Genomic DNA, 17,268 nt, shown 5'->3' on the forward strand with positions numbered 1-17,268 from the left:
ATGTAATTTAAGAAATTACATGTGTAGCTTTTACTTGGGGTTTTTTGTTAGAAGGAGGAAAGTATCAGTGTTACTAAATGCTGCGTGAGCTTACAGGCTTATAAAGGTAGTAAAAATATTGTGGTAGATTCATGGGGAAAAAGTTAAATAAAACTGTCTTAGTAATTGAGTTAATTGTGTCATTTTTAAATAGCAAACCCAAACTGACAAAATAGAATAAAATTTTCTCCATGGGCCCAAGTTTGATTTTTATTTCATATATGCCTACATTCTCCACTAATATGAAAGCTCTTTTCTTCTTGTGATGATTAATTGCAAATGTAAATAAATAGCTTAAACCTACTAGGAAAACTCCGGTAACTCTTAGAACTCCAGTAACTCCTACACAATGACCAGCAAACAAAAGGCAAAGATTTGTAAATGCAAGTAATATGTTGAAAGATTATTATCTTTGAGATAAATAAAGGGATTAGATTTCTGCTTCAAAGAATTCATTTTACCTAGAACAGGCCATCATAATGCAGGTGTGACTACAAAGGGAAGGAGGACAAAAGCAGTGTGCTACAGAATTTACCTGAAAAATTAATTGCATGTATCTTGGGCTTCGGATAGAAAATTTTCTTAAGCCATAATCTCAGAGTAAAATTTAACTATTATTTGATATTAGAGAGCGGAGTTGGAGGAAGGTGAATAGAATATGGCATAAGGAAATTGATATGAATATCAAAAAGATAGATCATATAAGCATGACTAGTAACATTGATTGCTGGAAGCTGAAAGAAAGGGAGGGATTGTGATATTGTTTTGAGGCTTTTTCTACACTAGGAAACGGGGTAACCTTGGTTAGATTGCTCATGAGGATGTGCCAAGCCATGGACTCTTCACTAGCTCGTGCTGTGAAATGATATGAAATAGATTCTCTGTCAACTTGAAAAATAAATATAAATACTATCTAGTAATTAGCTGTGGTTTGAACTTTCATAGGCTTTTTGTCGTTATGCACCATATGGGGCTTGTTCTTTTTGTAGAATCTTAGAATCTTGCTGTTCTTTTCCCTTAGTAATTTGGAAAAATAATGTTGTATTACTCTTCTTTCATATGTTAGTGTCGGGAATTATACTACTGTGTAAAAGACAGTATGGAGCGAGCAGCAGCAAGACAGCAAAGCATTAAACCAGGTACAAGATGTTGCTTGTTGGAGACATTTGTTGTTTAATCTACAATCCACAAAATTTTTTTATTAATAACCTCTTTGAACATAATCTCCTTTTACTTGGAAATTTTAGGGTAGCTTTGTACCTCCATGTGTACGTAGCAGACTCAGTGTTACCATTAGTTTGCCACCATATATCTCACTGTCAATACAAACAAAACCAAACACCTGTATAAAGAAGAGTTACATGTAAGGAGGACTAGCTGCCAGTAAAATGATAACTAGAAAAGACTATGAAACTTCAGCTTTGCTAGCTACTCCTTGTATTCCTGATTGAGACACAGAACTATGTTGGCCGCTCTGTGTTGAGAATGGAGGCTAATAAATATGCTTGTGTGTGTTTGTAAATCTACAGTCAAGAATCTGGAGCTTCCTGCAGACTTTCAATGCACAAACTTTTCCAATATAGAAAAGGTCTCGTACTGATACAAGTCAAAAGGTGCAGTTAACCCAATGTCCTTGTATCAGTGTAACTTCTCCAGTGTAGACATTCTTCTTGGTTGCAAATCATCATCTGGGACAGGATAGTACAATTATACCAGTGAAACTTTTCTTGGCCAATGTCCGTTTCATTTTCCTGTTGAGTCAAAAAAAAAATATCTAGAAAAGTGGTTTTGCGGTTTTGGGAGATTTGAGTTCTTGGGAAGGCAATTTTCCATTTTTCTTAGTCGCCAGAGAGCAGCAGGTGCTGTATGTACCTGGGTAACAAACATGAAGGTGGCTTATTTTATACCTTCATCAGATGGTTGTTTCTCCCTTGCTGGAGTCTGTTTGCTGGTTCAGGGTAACATCACTGTGGTTCTGTGTTTTCAAGCTTGATTTTTGTGGCAGCTATTTCTTTTTTTTTTTTCAAGTGGATGCTAGGACTCTGAGAGCCATGCTTTGAGGTACAAGCCTATTTTAGGTGTGTCTTAATGCCAAATTTAAGAGATCTACATGTTATACTCATAACTGGCATCAGCATGACTGAGAAAATGACTTGTGTTTGAATCTAGGATCCTAAGCGTCCAACCCTCAGCTAGCTGTTGGAGCTTGGAAGAGCTACCATTTTTTTTCCTCCTACCATTAGTGCAGTTTAATTTCAGGAGAGGGAGGAAGGACTGGACTTCCGCTGAGAGCAGAGGAGGCAAAAGTATCTTTGAAAGCTATTTTAAGAGTTGGGCAATAATGTAGTATTAAAAATGTGTTTGAAAGCCATTCTCCAGAGTTCAGTCGTTCTGCACAGAGATATATTTTTAAAAATCATTATGAGAAAGCATTTTCTAGCTGAACTACATGATGCAAAATAAATTTGATGAAAATGCCTAGATTGTCATCTGTTAATGTCCTCTATTAAATTGTCATTGTTGTAACCATGTTGACTTTTTCATTGCTGAAAGCATAAAAAAATGCTATACAAAATCATCAAGGTCATAAAATGCAAGCCTAGTTCATGCTTGCTTATGTGTTTGTACTTAAGGCTGTGCTGTCTGTGGTATTGTGCGATTGCAGTGTCTTACCATGCAGAAATGAAACATGGCATTTAAAACAAACAAACAAAAAAACCCCTCAATTTGAACTACAATAAATACAGACTGAGCTGACATCAATGTCCCTTCATGTAACGAGGATGAAATTTGTTATGATACTTAAAAGTCTAGTGCTTCTCAGAAGGCTGTCATTACTGAGTGGACTGTACTGAAATGCTCCCTGCCATTCTTAGTAGTGTCCTCTTGCTATGCACATCAAATGGAAATTATGTTTTTATTGCTTTATATTTCCCTTCCACATATCATGACTTGGCTGACTGCTTTCTTTTCTTTCTCTCTCTCTCTCTGGATATTTTTGTTTGTTTGTTTTTCTTTGATTATTTTTTTAAATTAACATATCACAGGCCCTGAGTTGGGTGGTGAGTTCCCTGTGCAGGATATGAAAACCGGTGAAGGAGGTCTTCTTCAGGTGACACTGGAAGGAATTAACCTGAAATTTATGCACAGTCAGGTATGAGGGAAATCTATGAGAAGACTGTGAGCATGAAGCTTTTTGCAGCATGTCTGTGTGTGTGTTTCCTCTTCCCACAGTATCAACAAGAAAAAGGGATAGCATGATGGGGGTAAAAAAGCATATGTATATTTACACACACACATATAAAAATATATATATGTGTGTATGAAAAATACACTGAAATGAAATATCCTCAGGAAAACTATGGTCAACTGAAGAAAAACATTGATACAGGTTTCAACTTCATGTTTCTGGTGGTCTGAATTGTCTAAGCACAAAACAAATGGTAGTCAGTATATTAAGGGACAGACAGAGTGATCAATAGTAATCTAAACTGCCATAATGCATCACCCTCTGACCATGTCCTGATGGCATAAGCAGTCAGCCTTAAAGATACAGTGTTTGAACATTGCAGGTACAGAGGGCAATCTTCTGCATCATAATCTGTCTTGTTTTAAAATTTGAGAAATCATCTGTAGAATTTAGTATGAAAATAAAACAGGAAAGGGGCTCTTGCTGTAATTCATGAAAATAAGAAAAAATTACTGATTCTTTTTTCCTTCCATATAGCAGATCTTGTGGGCATAGAGGAAACACAACTAGAATTGTCATTTCTTCCTTTCTCTGGATGTTGTTTCTGTTGCTTCCTTTGATCCTTGTTTTTTATTTTGCTTTGTGTTTTTTTGTTTTGCATATGGTATTAAATGCATGCTATGCTAGACAGTAGAATCAATTTTTAGGGGAGAGAGAGTGTCTGTGTGTGAGTGAGAGAGAAAGAAAAGCTTCTGTCAGTCCTCTGTCGAGTGGTTTTTTTTTTTTTCCTTTCCTCCTGACTAGACTTTTCTCCCCACACAAGCTTTGTTCTTCTTTGAGGATACATCAGTGTAGATCCCACTGGAAGTGCACGTGCATCTCAAACACACATGCTCAGAATCTTTTATACTTCTCCCAAGGTCACAGCAGCACCATGTGCCTCTTTGAGTTTTTGTTTGTGCCAGTGTAAGGAGTGGAGAGTTGTGAACCTCCTTCAGTTTTCTTCCTGTCTATTACCAGGGTAGAGCCTGGACTACAGCTGACCTGCTGTAGCGTTTCGTCTACTCTGTGATGGAACAGTCTCCCTGACTTACTTAGAGATTTTAACTTTTTGTTGGATATGCCAAAATATGAAGAACTGCAAGAGGAACTCATCAGTAGTACAGATTGAATTTTCATAGTTATTGTAAATGGCAGGTCTAAAGCCTTTGAAAATTAAACCCTGATCTCAAAGCAACAGTTTGATATCATTATAGATAGACGTAATAGAAATTACTTTGTCCTAAGGTAAGGACACACCATAGGGAATGTTCTGTTTGCTTCTCCTTTTTCTTCTGCCAGATGTTGATGCCAAATGATGTTGAGCTCAAACTGCTCATCTCTTGCACAGTCTGTGGAGATGACTCTATTTCATAAACGAACAGCCAGGCATATATGCATTTGCAGTGAGAAAAGATATATAAGAAGGTAGCCACATCATCATCATCGTCATCATGGTTTCTTAAGTGTAACAGGCATCTTCGCAAGACAAAGACACTCATTGTTAAGCACAGAGTGAGCACACATGCATCTGTATGAAAGAAAAGCTCCAAATCCTAGAACGTACCCTTGGCCTTAAATTCAAAGCCTTTTTTCCTGAAAGGCTGAAATGATATTCTGAAAGAAACCTTAGGGAAACCTAGTTCTGATTGTTATTATACGACTGTCAGGGCCATTACTAGTTGAATTTCGTACCACAGATACTGAGTCCTGTGCCACCACCAGCATTCCTGGAGTACTGGCTTTATCATATCCTTGCTTGGAGAGAATGGTGTTCTAACTTGCTGTCTGTGATGAAATTTACTATGTCTTTTCTGGAAGATATCCTGTGCAGGTCAGATCAGGGTATGCCAGCTGTCTCCCCCAGTTGAAAGATTATTCCTCCTACTTCGTCACCTTTCCAATGAGGCTGTAGCCAGATGAGTTTCCATCACTTAAGATGGATATTGAATACAGGTACAGCTCTGGAAAATACACTTCATTTATTCAATATGTTTAATTCTTGGTCTGTTAGATTTATATTGCCGGCTGGCAAGGGCATTCAGTACCATTTAGTGGACCTAAGACATATCCTTGTTTTCTTTCTCAAAACAAAGTGTCTAGACGGGTATCAAAAGTCTGCCATTTGAGGGTCTGTATAGAATGGACAACTGTGGCAATTATGTAAAGGACTCCTACTAGTTGCAGCATATGAAAAAAATCCCCTCCAATTTCATAATCTGTGGAGCTAAAGGATGTTTGCATTTTTACTCTAACACTCATCAACCAGTCTGCTTTCTTAATAAAAGGTCTGCTATTCTAGATGAATTGTCCTTTCCAATTTTCACATAAATTATAGGAATTGCTCCCTAAGGCAGTTGATTCCAGGATATATATATGAGCATGGTTAAAACCAGGATCCTGCAGACCTTTCCCTGTGGTGAAAATGGCTTTTTCTGTTGAGTTTGGATGGGGATACTGACCAACAGATGCCTACTGGACCTCATCAGGCACAGCTTTCTCTTCGTCTTCCTCTCCTTACTCCATATACAGGCCCTGTTCCTGGCCTTCTTTCCAAGTACTCTTTTCAGCAACGCAGCTTACTAAAAGAAGAGATTTCTGTTACTCTGCTTGGTTGGACATCATAGAAATAATTCATTGAGAACATAGGAAAAAAGGTTTCCACTTAAAAAAAAAAAAAGTCTCTTCTGTCCTACATGAGAAGACTGAATGTACTGCTTCAGTGTTAGAATAGTGCTTGCTTTCATGAAACTGTTTTTGAAGGCCCTTGATTTGCAGTGTGTATACTTTCTTACTGCCTTGTGAATTCCTCAGGAAATGTCTTAGATGCATGGTGGGCCAACCTATTATTGACATGTGACAGTTGTCATTAACGTTCACAAATTGTCTCACCGTGCTGGCAGTGCACATAAGTTTAAGAAGGAAAAACGCTGAAGTCTATCTGTGCCTAGCAGGTCAGAGGAAGTCTTTTGGTATAGGGAGGAATCAAGTGTACCTGTGGCATTGGCAGATTATTCTGAGTTTACATCTACAAATTATGTTATAACAGTGGGACTCAGTAACTCTGTCCCTGTTACGAATTCATCTGTGTCAAAAATAGACGGAAGTTTAATAAAATTCAGCAGGCACATGCCCATCTACAGTAGGATCCACACTGAATGCTCTGTCTTGAAGAACCACAGTTTCCCTAGGGTAAGTAACTGTTATTTCCTTTACACTTGTTTTCTGATTGAGTGAGAGGAGAGCATCTCTGTCCCTTAAAGAATATAGCAAGAAATTGCCCACAACTCCTTTATCTTCTGAAAACGGGTAACTTACTGTAATCGTGACAAACTCAATAAATTCTCATCTTGCTCAAAACTCTTGTGGAAATGCAGCACTCCTTAACATTATACGCAGATCATGAGCACCTGGGGCAGTCAAATCTTTTAGGCAGCTTTACTGTTACCAGATAAAACAACCAATGTTTTGCCTGAGCCTTTCTATTGAGTTTCTGAATTTTGTACTTTAGACTACTAGCAAAAGCTCTTCACAGAAAATATTAAATAAAAAGGAAACTAAGTGCAATAAAGACAGGGTTCTGTTACTGACTTGTTTACTCTGTAACTATTCCTCAAAAAAATGTTTTTGACCAACTAAACTGATACAGAACATGGGCAAAAACAGGCTAACAAAAAAGATGGGATTAAGTCTCCTTTTCCTTCAGTGCTTGAATGTAAGCAGAAAGCAAGCTTCAGATTTTCTGATTAAGTGGAAGTTTAGTTTTTTTTATATTGAGCAAAAAATACCCTGGGTCTGTGTGTTAGTTCTCTGCTAATAAAAATAATAATAAAACACCTTTGACTTGAAAATCAACCTGACTTCTCTTGGTGTACGGTGCATTTACTGATCTCTGTTGATAAGCCTGTTTCTTAAAAAAAACCCAACAATTTCTGGTGTTGACTTCCTTTACCTTTCTTAAGTAGCATACCATCTATGATTGCACAGGTGTTGCTAATGTTGGATTCAAGAGGGCTGCAGAGTTTTCCTTTCCCTTCTTTCCAAGACAATGAAGTTTCTCTAGTAACTTTTTTTTAAAAAAGGTCCTGAGATCATGGTGTCGTAAGTGTATAGGCACTGAAAGTATCGATCCCGACTATTGCAACATAGTCTTGCAGGGGTATCTCTAAGGTATTGGACGCAGACTTACTCTGAATGTTAGGGCAATGTTACTCTTAGTCTTTCTCTTGCCTTGAAAAAGCAAGTATATTAGCAACTGGGATATGGAATTGATTCATCAGCACTTTCTACAGCTTCTTACGTTTGCGTACTGACTCTGGCCCTTTTGGAGATCTGCATATAATAAGGGACTGGTTTGTATCTTGAAGTAGATAGTATATTGAACGAACTTGTTATGCTCAGGGAACTTGTTTATTCATGCAATCTTGGCATCTAGGTTCTGGCCTGAAAAACCTAGTCATGTAGTTCAACTGTTTTGTCCTTTGGGGTTCACGTATATAAAACATAAGTTTAAAGCAGGTTTGTTTTCTAAGTTTGGGTTTTGCTGCTCAGCTGGCAGCAGCCATATGTGAAGTAAGCAAGCAACAGAGAAGGGTCCCAACTCTCCTATCCTGCTTAAAGCAGAAAACTGGGACTGACTGTTAAAGCAGAGCATTCCAAGAGAAAGTATGCAGATTATATATCATAAACTGCAGTAAAATCTTAAACAGCAAGGCTGTCAGGGAAAAGGAAGATTAGGGGTTCCTCATTGGATTAAGTTTGACTACTGGATAGGTTAGGAGGATCAGTGTCAGGGTGGGAAGTAAAGTGCCCCTTACCTGCCCTCTGTGCTGGAGGAGGATGCATGGAGGGGCAGAAACTAACTGGGATGGATCAGAGGCTATAAATCCTGCCAAAATTGGGAGCCAGCTTTTTTCTTGTCCCCCTCTTCTGTTGTATTTCAGGTGTGTTGGTATTCTTTTTGCAATAGCTCATTTGAGTGCCTGAAGGGGTAGCAATGTTGGATATGTCAGAGTTACTAACTCCTTCGTTTCTCTTCCATGCTTTCTCCTCCTGCAAGGAGCGGAAGGTACTTCATCTTCTGCTGTCTTCGCTTCTTAGCACTTTTAAGTTATTTGTTGATTTCTAGCATTGTGGCAAGTTTGTCTTTTGAATATTTATTTCACCCTTTATTTATATATTAAACTGTAAATGAACTGGTAGTGTATGCTATAACACTTCAGGTTTTATCTGCTGTGGTGATGTTTTTGTTTACTTTTGGGTTTATTTTTAAAAAAACAACCCTGACTAATTTTATGTTACTTTTCCTCCTGTTTTTGTAGGTTTTCATAGAGCTGAATCACATTAAAAAGTGCAATACTGTGCGAGGAGTCTTTATCCTGGAGGAATTTGGTAATTACATTATTTTGATATTAGGTCTGTACTCACATGGCAGTAACTCAAATTTCCAGTCTTCAGATTCAGAGTTGCACTGCAGTTTTAAAGATGGGAGAGAAACGTAGATTGCATGTGAGAAGTTGCCTGAGAGATGGGTAACTCAACATAAAATTTACACATTGATTTTCATCATTTTAAGATTTGCGGCGTAGGTGCTTTTTGTTAACAGACAGAGAAGATGTTCTGAGCCTTCTGAAGCAAACAGAACAACAGTTAAACTTGGATGTGTGTAGGAATTTTCTTTGGTATGTTCCTTTTTCATCTGAGAAACCACATTTTTAAGCAGGACTTATAGTTGATCTTTCTCAGCACACTATGCTTTCATTACAAAGAACTACTGTTAATTGCAAAGTTTCCTCTTTCCTCTATGTGGAACTTCATTTTTGTTGTATGGAGCAGAAGATGTTTTGTCAGGTTGTGCTTTATTTATCCTGTGGTTTTTGTTTCAGAGCATGACTGGTAAAGAGTGGAAAAGTAAAGACTGAGGAGAATAGAGAATTTGTGCTATTTTGGTCAGTTATTGCTCTTACATACAGTCTGCCTACAGTCTAGTTTGGGGAAAATTCTGGGTTACTATTCAGTGTTAGTGTCAGTCACGCTATACTTAACTAGTGTCTGAAAAAAATGAGTGACTTCAGATGCAGCTCTGTGGAAGAGTGATCCACATACTTCTCTTCAAATAGTTCCCAAGCCCATATTGGTTTATTCTTCCACCCATCTGTGAGACATTTGTCTAGGTCTTAAGTGTATGTACGAAACATTTAAAAAGAAGATAAAATTTACAACGTTTTTTCCATAGTAGATCAGCATCCATACTTTGGACATTAATCAAAACCTAAATCAGGAGCTCCCTTTACCAAGACTCTCATTGTTCTTTGGTGCTGTGAATAGAATGTTCTGGCTGAGGGATTCTCTTAGAATATAAAAGACGGTTAATCTGAGACTGCTGAAATTAATATCTTCGTCCATAATAATCTGTTGTCCCCCCTTCAGTGATACAAAATTATAAGGTATTCAAATGATAAAGCCATTCTGACTATTGCAGTTTGCTTGTTGTTTGCCATAAATTAATCTTCTAGAACTTTGGGATTTGAATTTGTGAACAATTTTTTCCCATTTTCTGAAAGTGTTGTTTGTGGTTCAATTGATCAGATCAGTGTATTTAAGCCCTGAAAAATCTCTGATAGTTTAGATGTTCAGAAGTTGCCTATACTTTATGGTTGCTTATTCCTTTGATACCATGTTTTCACTCTGATGGGCATGATTCATTTTATTACTTACAGAAATTACCTAAGGCTGTAAAAGGTTATTGATGAATTCCGCAAAGATGAGAGTTCAGAAGCCATAACATTAGCCTAAAGAATGGTTTCTGCTTCTGAAATCTTGAACTTAAAAGAAATTACTTGGATCAGAAATGAATTTTGGATCATTATTTGAGAGGTTCTAACTCAAAAGTAGTTCTTTTAATAGTTTGTTTATATTCGCAAGAAGACAGACAGTGTTTGACTTAGTTATTTCCGGTCAACTTCTATTGATGACTCTGTAATACAGCATTTAGCCCCTAAATAATGACTGTAATAACTGTACAAAAAAGAACTTTCTTTACAGAAAATTTTGTAATCAAGGCCTTATGGCAACAGCTGGAATTGTGATATGGAACTTATGAAATGGTAATTTTGAGAAGTAATGAAAAATAAACTGGTAGTTGGACACTACAAGTGAAAACTGAGAAATTAAACCAATTAAATTAAAAATACCCTCCTTCCAAAATAGAGGGCACAGACAAGAACAAATTTAAATGTACCAAATGAGATTTACAATTTGCCCATCCAGCTAATAAAGAGAAAGAAGAAGGGAGGAAAGATGTTGGAGATGGTTTTTCTTGTGCAGAGAAGAGAGACTACCTCAGAGCTGCTTTTTAAGTTGTTCTAAAGATGAGAAGATATGCCAATCTGTCATGTTCAAGAGAAATGAACATGGAATTTGTTAATAGTAAACCAACAGCATTCAGCAAAAACTTGCGTGGACTTCTTAAGAATGAAGTTATTTAGCTGTGTTGAACATTGTGAACCTTGCAATCAGATTCGTTATAGTAGGAGTATACTGAAGTACGATCTCCTCTTAGAAAGGCAGAGGGCGGTAGGCGTGCATACTCCAGTCTGATGGGAAATACTTCGACGCAAGATTTATTTATTGGATTTTGCCAAGCATGAGTGCTCCAAGTTTAGTGATACTGCAGCAGGAAATTAAAGGTCTGTTTGTCTTAATGCTGGGTTTAGATGGCAGCATGAAAGTTGGAATTGTGATTTCAGAGCAGGATGCAAGCAGAAATTCAGGAATTGTTGCCCACAAATGGAAGTGGAGATTTAAGTAAGTGAGGAAATGTAAGGCCTTTCCCTCTGGAATTTGAGTTACTGCTGCGTACTTGTGCTTTACTTTCTTGTGGCCCCTTCACCACCGCTGCTATGAAAACCTTCATTCTCCAGCAGGTAAAGTGATGTCCCCTGAACTCATTCTATGCTAGTGCCATATTTTCATTCACAGGACCATTGCTGCAGGATGGTGCTTAATAATTTACTCCCTTCCTCCACTTAGTTCAACAGCATCAGGAATAATTTGTAATGTTAGAAGAAAAGTGCTTCTGCTAATCTCTTCATTTGAGGCTTGGATCTTTTCTGTTAATCCCTTAATTTGAGGCTTGGGTCTATTTTTTCCTTTTTTCCCTTCTTTTTTCTTTGTATTGTGCAGGAGTAGTGCTTTGACTTTTCTGAGTGTAAATCCAAACCCACTGGAAAGGGTTTGGATTTTTCCCACTGGAAGGACTGTGAAGGAATACTTTACTTAAAGACAAGGCAACTGACTGCGAAGTGGGGAGACAGTACCTTGCCTAGGTGGTCTCCTGTTCCCTCTCTTCCTATTCTCAATTATGATACAGGACTTTACAGCTTCCCTTCTCTCCTTCCCTCGGGGCACAAGGTCCTTACAGCTTTCCCTTCCTGCCTTTTGAAGAGTATATGAACAGTTGTATGTTATGCAGTGGGCAGTGAGACTTACACAGATGTAAAAGTCCTACCCTATTTGGCTGCGCACCAGCCTCACTCCCACCTTTGTCCCCTGGTGACACGGAGTTAATTTGGAACATCTGGTGCCAACGGGTAAGGTAGCTTGGATGTCCACCTCCTTATCTCCCCAGCTCTAGTCACTGGTATCGCTGGGGCAGTGCAGCCTGGGTGTGCACTTCCCCTGTTTCTCAGTCCTTAATGTAACTGCCAACTCCAAGAAAAGAAAGAATTGAAAAATCAAACAAAACCATTACATTACTTTTTAAAATCATCTGCACTTTTCACTAGATTTTGTTTTTTTCAAGAATGACAATACCATGACATACGAGAATTAGTAGGCACTGGTTTATATTTAGAGTACTTTCTCAAACCCAGTCTGCACTGCCTACTTTTGGCCCCTTAGAGTGTGATCCGTCTCCCTCTCCAGCATTTAGCTGTGTCATATCATAGTTGAGAAGATGACATCTGCATGGATAGGTTTTGATGTGGACTTTTCCTAGTTCTTCATACTGAACTCATCTGCCTCTGTTTCTTTTCTTGTCAGTAGTACTATGTGTAATAAAACATTTACCCTTCCTCTTCGAACGTGATATGATCTGGTTTTGCATAATTTCTGTATTGCTGCTTTTAAATTTCTTTGTTGTGACACAGAAATTCTATGGCAAATTTCAGCTATTCTGGAAAGGGAAGTATTGAAACTTGGTCTTGGTATTCCACTGATCTTAACATTTAAAGTTTGCCATTTGTATGTTCTTAGTGTGGTCCTTGTTCTTCCTGATGATTTCCCATGGTATCTGTTCACAGCAATATTTGTAGACCAAGTGTGGGTCAAAGGCACGGTTCAGATGCAATGCACACTAATGGATGGTTACAGCTTGCTTTTTTTATGCGTTCCACAATGAGAACAAAAGGCAAATTTTCTTCAGCTATATTGTGCCTGTTTTCTTTCTGTTAGTTTGAGGCAGCGCAAGGGAGCAAGATGAAATTTTCTGGATAATAGGTTTTGGGGTTTTTTAATCAATGCCCTAATCCTCTTTGTATATAAAGTTTTTCTAGAAATCAACAAACCTGGTATTTTAAGAATACACGTAACTGAAATCAGTATTTTATTTTAAGGCGATTTGTTCAAAAGCAATGAACATTTTCAGTGAGTACGTCAAGTAAATACCATCACACACATCCAAGACAGGAGAAAGAATGTCTTGAGAAACTCGAAACAGAGCTGGGAAACAGTCTTGCAATTTAGAAAATTTTCTCCTTCAGCTCCTTGGTTTTTTTTCTGAATTTCACTAACTTACTACAGAGTGTCCAACAGTTCTTTTGAGATCTGTTACTCAGCAGAGGAGGATTCAAACATCTAAAGGATAAAATCTTTGGGAATTGCATACTGACAAATTCCTATGGAATTGTTAGTTTGTGTTTTATCATAGTAGACATTAGGCATGTTTTGTCATTAGGCATGTTCGGTCATTAATTTTGCTGTCTAGCAGGAATAAGTAGTATGAGAAAAGCCAGACTCTCTAAGAACCATCAAATATCTACTGTGGTTTTCCAACCAGAGACAGTGAAATATTTCTACCAAGCTGAGTAACTTATTATGGCATGACCAGCATCTTCAAGGACATATGTAATGTAAATGAAGAGAAGGAAGAGTATTTAGAAGTGAGGGATAGTGAGGTGCCCTGTACCTGCACCTGCTGTCTGTGTGCGTCCCTTCCCTTTCCTATGGGAACATTGTGCTATTTCTTTCCCCTTTTCCTCTCGTTTTTTGAACTTTTTGTTTTGTCTCTTGCCCGTCCGGTTTTAGTTCCTGAAACTAAAGAAGTGGTGAGCCACAAGTACAAGACGCCAATGGTGAGTCAACTGTGATGCCTTCTGGTAGTTTCTTTAGAGGATATATCTTTACATTTTCACGTGGCAAAAAGAATTACGTTGAGAATGCAGGATTTGCAATGCTAATACTGCAGCAAAACACCAGCTGCTCTTTTATGATAGTTTTCCTTAAGGGAAGACAACAATACTTGGTGATTGTTGTTTCTATGAAACTAGAGGAACTCTCTCAGGTAGTGCAGACAGTGTGGTCTCTTTTGTTAAGACAGCTGAAGATGGAAGGTAGCTGGTTTGGCATGAATTTTAGCACAATAAGAGCTAGTGGAACTGTTAAAATTAAGATGGTGCAGAACACAGTCCTTAATCCACAGAACAGATGAGAAGGGAGACTAGTTCCTAGGCATAAAATGATTGCTAACTGAGTTTATGGAAAAATTTCCATTTATGCAAGTGAGCAGCAAGATGCAAGAGAACAGTAAAAGTATTAATTCCTGCCGTATAGGTGAGTAGTTTAGTGTTCAGTTGTTATAACATTTTTTTGAACACCAGCAGTTGATAATGATACTTAACACTTTTACACATAATAGTTTAATGATGCAGCTTATATGCACTTAGGAGGAAGAAACAGAAGCCGATGTTTATCATCAGAGCTTAAATTTCTTCAGTTATTTTATGTCTGATGTGCAGTGTGTACATTTGATGGCATGGAAAGTCACAGTTCTTCAAGAGGAGAGAAAGAAAAATTACTTGAAGAAGCTAGGAGTATTTTAGAAACAAAATGCTTAGAATAGATGTAATTTAAGAAACAGATAGCTGAATGTTTTAATAAGAAAAGCCAGTTTAATGAGAATTAATTATGTCTTACACAAGTGTTAACTTGTACTATAATACAACAAAACACGTTGTTATGCTTATTACCTTTACAAAGATTATAAATGTCAAATTACAGGACAAGAACTTTTAAGATCACCAGACTAGCCAGTATTAGAACTAGGATATAAACTAAGTCTTACCTTCACTGAATTGTGCTGCCAGTTGCATGCTAAAACAGGATTTTCTGTTAAATAATAGCACACTTAATCAGTTAAAAGCAATAATTGTAAATCTTGCTAATGCTGTGTGAAACCCTCTGCTTTAATGTAGTGACAAAATTGCTTGGTATTATTCATGAGAGACATGCAATGTTGGGTTGTGGGTTTTTTTAATTAAAAAAAAAAAAAAAAGCTTGTATTATCCATGGATTCACTAGCATTGGTTAAAATGATGAGGATTACCAGTCCTTGTACTTTTGAGCATAAAAAGATAGTTGTGAATAAGGAAGAACTCCACCATCTCATGAGTCAAGGTACAGTATTGGATACTTTTTAGTTTGGTCTTTCAACCCCTCCCAGAAAATTTCTTGTAACTTTATACAACAGACCAAAAGCAAGTATGTAGGATGTTTTTTCTAAAGCCAGCTGGCCAACTTTCTGGATTAGCATACTTTTCTTTAAAACTGCTAGAATCATACTATCAAGCAACTCATGTTTTTATGCCAAAGGAGGTTTTTATTTATTTGTTAGAAGGCTTTTCTTCTCTATCCATCTCAGTTAGAAGGTAGTATGGGACACTTTTTTCTGATCTTGTCTGTAGCCAGAGTAGTTGTCCAAAGAAGGAAGACATGCAGCAAAATACAAAATGTGCAGTGGGTTTTGTAGAACTAAATCATCTGAATTTCATTATCTCCTTTTCTAAATTCTTGTAGGCTCACGAGATCTGCTACTCCGTGCTGTGTCTCTTCTCTTATGTGGCTGCCATCCGTGGAAAAGAGGCAGAAAACAAAAGCAAACCACCTCGACCAGTTTCCAGTTGATCACGATACTGGGAAATACCTACCCTTTGGCACATTGACATGCAGTACTCTCGTTTTTACTGCAGTTACTGGAGCTCACTTTACTGTCTTCTATGAGAACTTGATTATTTATGTATGACCCTGCAAGTCTTTCCCCTTAGAAAAACCTAAGACTTCACTGCTCAGTCTCCTTCTGAATTAATCCTTAATGGAGTTTTTATATGAGCTGTTAATCAGACAGTTTTGAGCATCAGCATCCAGCTGTGAGTGACCTACTCTGGCCATTCCTTTGGAATTCCTTTTTTCTTAAGATAACTAACAGCTTGAGTTCGGTTGGGGTTTTTTTTGTTTCTAGTGGTACTTGTTACAGATTAATCACTTTACAACTGCAGGCTTCTGCTTTCAGATTCTCCGATATGTGCACAGTGGAAGCAGTCTGGTCATGCATGTTGTTTAAATGTAGTGGTTTTATTGTTTTCCTTCTGTGTTGTTCGTTTTTACCCACCAACACGGAGTTCTTGTCACATAGTTCTTCAGGCCCTTTTGGTAGAGATGATCGATTTAGCTACCATAGTCTTAAAATATCATGTGACAGTTGAAGTTTGGTTATTAAATTGGTCCATCTGTGGAGATGACTGCTTCTCAAGTGGGAAAAGAAGTGGAGAGAGAAACTTTGAAGGCAGTATATTGGGAAACACCCTGACACCTTATGGATTGTGTGGATTTTCAAATGGGAGTTTAGGTAACATTTCTAGCTATCCCAGCAGTAGAGTTCACAGATGCATATAAGCACTACCTAAAGCAGTTAATTACAGGGATTAGAAAATGAATAAGGAAATGTAAAACTTGGAAACATTATTGGCAGAAGCACACGGCAGACCCACGTCTGGGTTTGTAACTATGCTCTACACAAGATATTTCTATAGCAATCTGCAGAACATGTTCAGAAGCCCAAAGGGTTATGCTGTCTCCAAATTTTTTAAGCTATTGCTTTTTTTCAATCTGTACCTGTATGTCAAGGAATCTTGCAAATACTGTCTTAATGTATAATGAAGCTCCTGCAGTTAAAACTATCCATCACGTTCCTTGTTTTAAGTAGGCCGAAGATGAATGTTTTTTGCATCCTGTTCTTGAATTGTACTGCACTTGTCTGGAAAGCTCTCAGGATGCTGGAAGGAGAAACTGTCTAGAGAAAATAATATTACGTGTAAAATACCTGGAAAAAATGCTGTGATGCAAACTGATGTATGTTTTGACATAAAATTCTGAGTAAATGCATCCAGAAATAACCCTGTTTTGGCTTGGTCAGGGTATCTACTGTTTTGAATGGAATACGCTAGTAATGGGTGAGGAAATTATGTAAATATTATAGTACCACATCTATTTATAGAAACTGTACAGCTGTCTGAATGTGAAAATAAAATGTCATTCAACCAGCAACTAGTTTTCATCCTCTGGTGCTTTTCTATTGATGCAACTTACTCTGCAATTAATGTAATTATATACAAAATACATCATACACATATATGAAATAATGAAAAAGACTAAGTGGAAAATCTACATTTCTTGCCACATAAATAATTGAAAGTTGTTTTGGGTTTTTTTCTTTATAACATCCATGTAATTTGTCTTTAAGAAAGTGTCTGAAAAGCATGAATAGGGAAAGCAGACACATGAAATATTGAAAAAAAAATTTTTGCACAACATAAATAGTTGAAAGTTGTTTTGGGGTTTTTTCTTCTTTATAACATCCATGTAATTTGTCTTTAAGAAAGTGTCTGAAAAGCATGAATAGGGAAAGCAGACACATGAAATATTGAAAAAAAAATTTTTGCACACAT

The 17,268-nt window shown here is 37.4% G+C and overlaps 1 protein-coding gene across 1 annotated transcript in view; it reads left to right on the top strand.

Annotated features, from left to right (window-relative positions):
- The window catches only part of MADD (MAP-kinase activating death domain), a 61,680-nt gene extending 45,525 nt beyond the window's left edge, over nucleotides 1-16,155 (top strand). Inside the window, exons 31-37 of the mRNA XM_009696972.1 lie at nucleotides 1,106-1,178; nucleotides 3,087-3,193; nucleotides 8,328-8,336; nucleotides 8,590-8,659; nucleotides 13,574-13,620; nucleotides 15,341-16,052; nucleotides 16,084-16,155. Coding sequence (XP_009695274.1) covers nucleotides 1,106-1,178; nucleotides 3,087-3,193; nucleotides 8,328-8,336; nucleotides 8,590-8,659; nucleotides 13,574-13,620; nucleotides 15,341-15,448 — 414 coding nt within the window. The 3' untranslated portion in view covers nucleotides 15,449-16,052; nucleotides 16,084-16,155. The remainder of the gene's footprint in view (nucleotides 1-1,105; nucleotides 1,179-3,086; nucleotides 3,194-8,327; nucleotides 8,337-8,589; nucleotides 8,660-13,573; nucleotides 13,621-15,340; nucleotides 16,053-16,083) is intronic.
- Nucleotides 16,156-17,268: the final 1,113 nt, after the last annotated feature.

Source organism: Cariama cristata, unplaced genomic scaffold (assembly GCF_000690535.1).
Source record: "Cariama cristata isolate BGI_N322 unplaced genomic scaffold, ASM69053v1 scaffold17093, whole genome shotgun sequence".
NCBI classification, from domain to species: domain Eukaryota; kingdom Metazoa; phylum Chordata; class Aves; order Cariamiformes; family Cariamidae; genus Cariama; species Cariama cristata.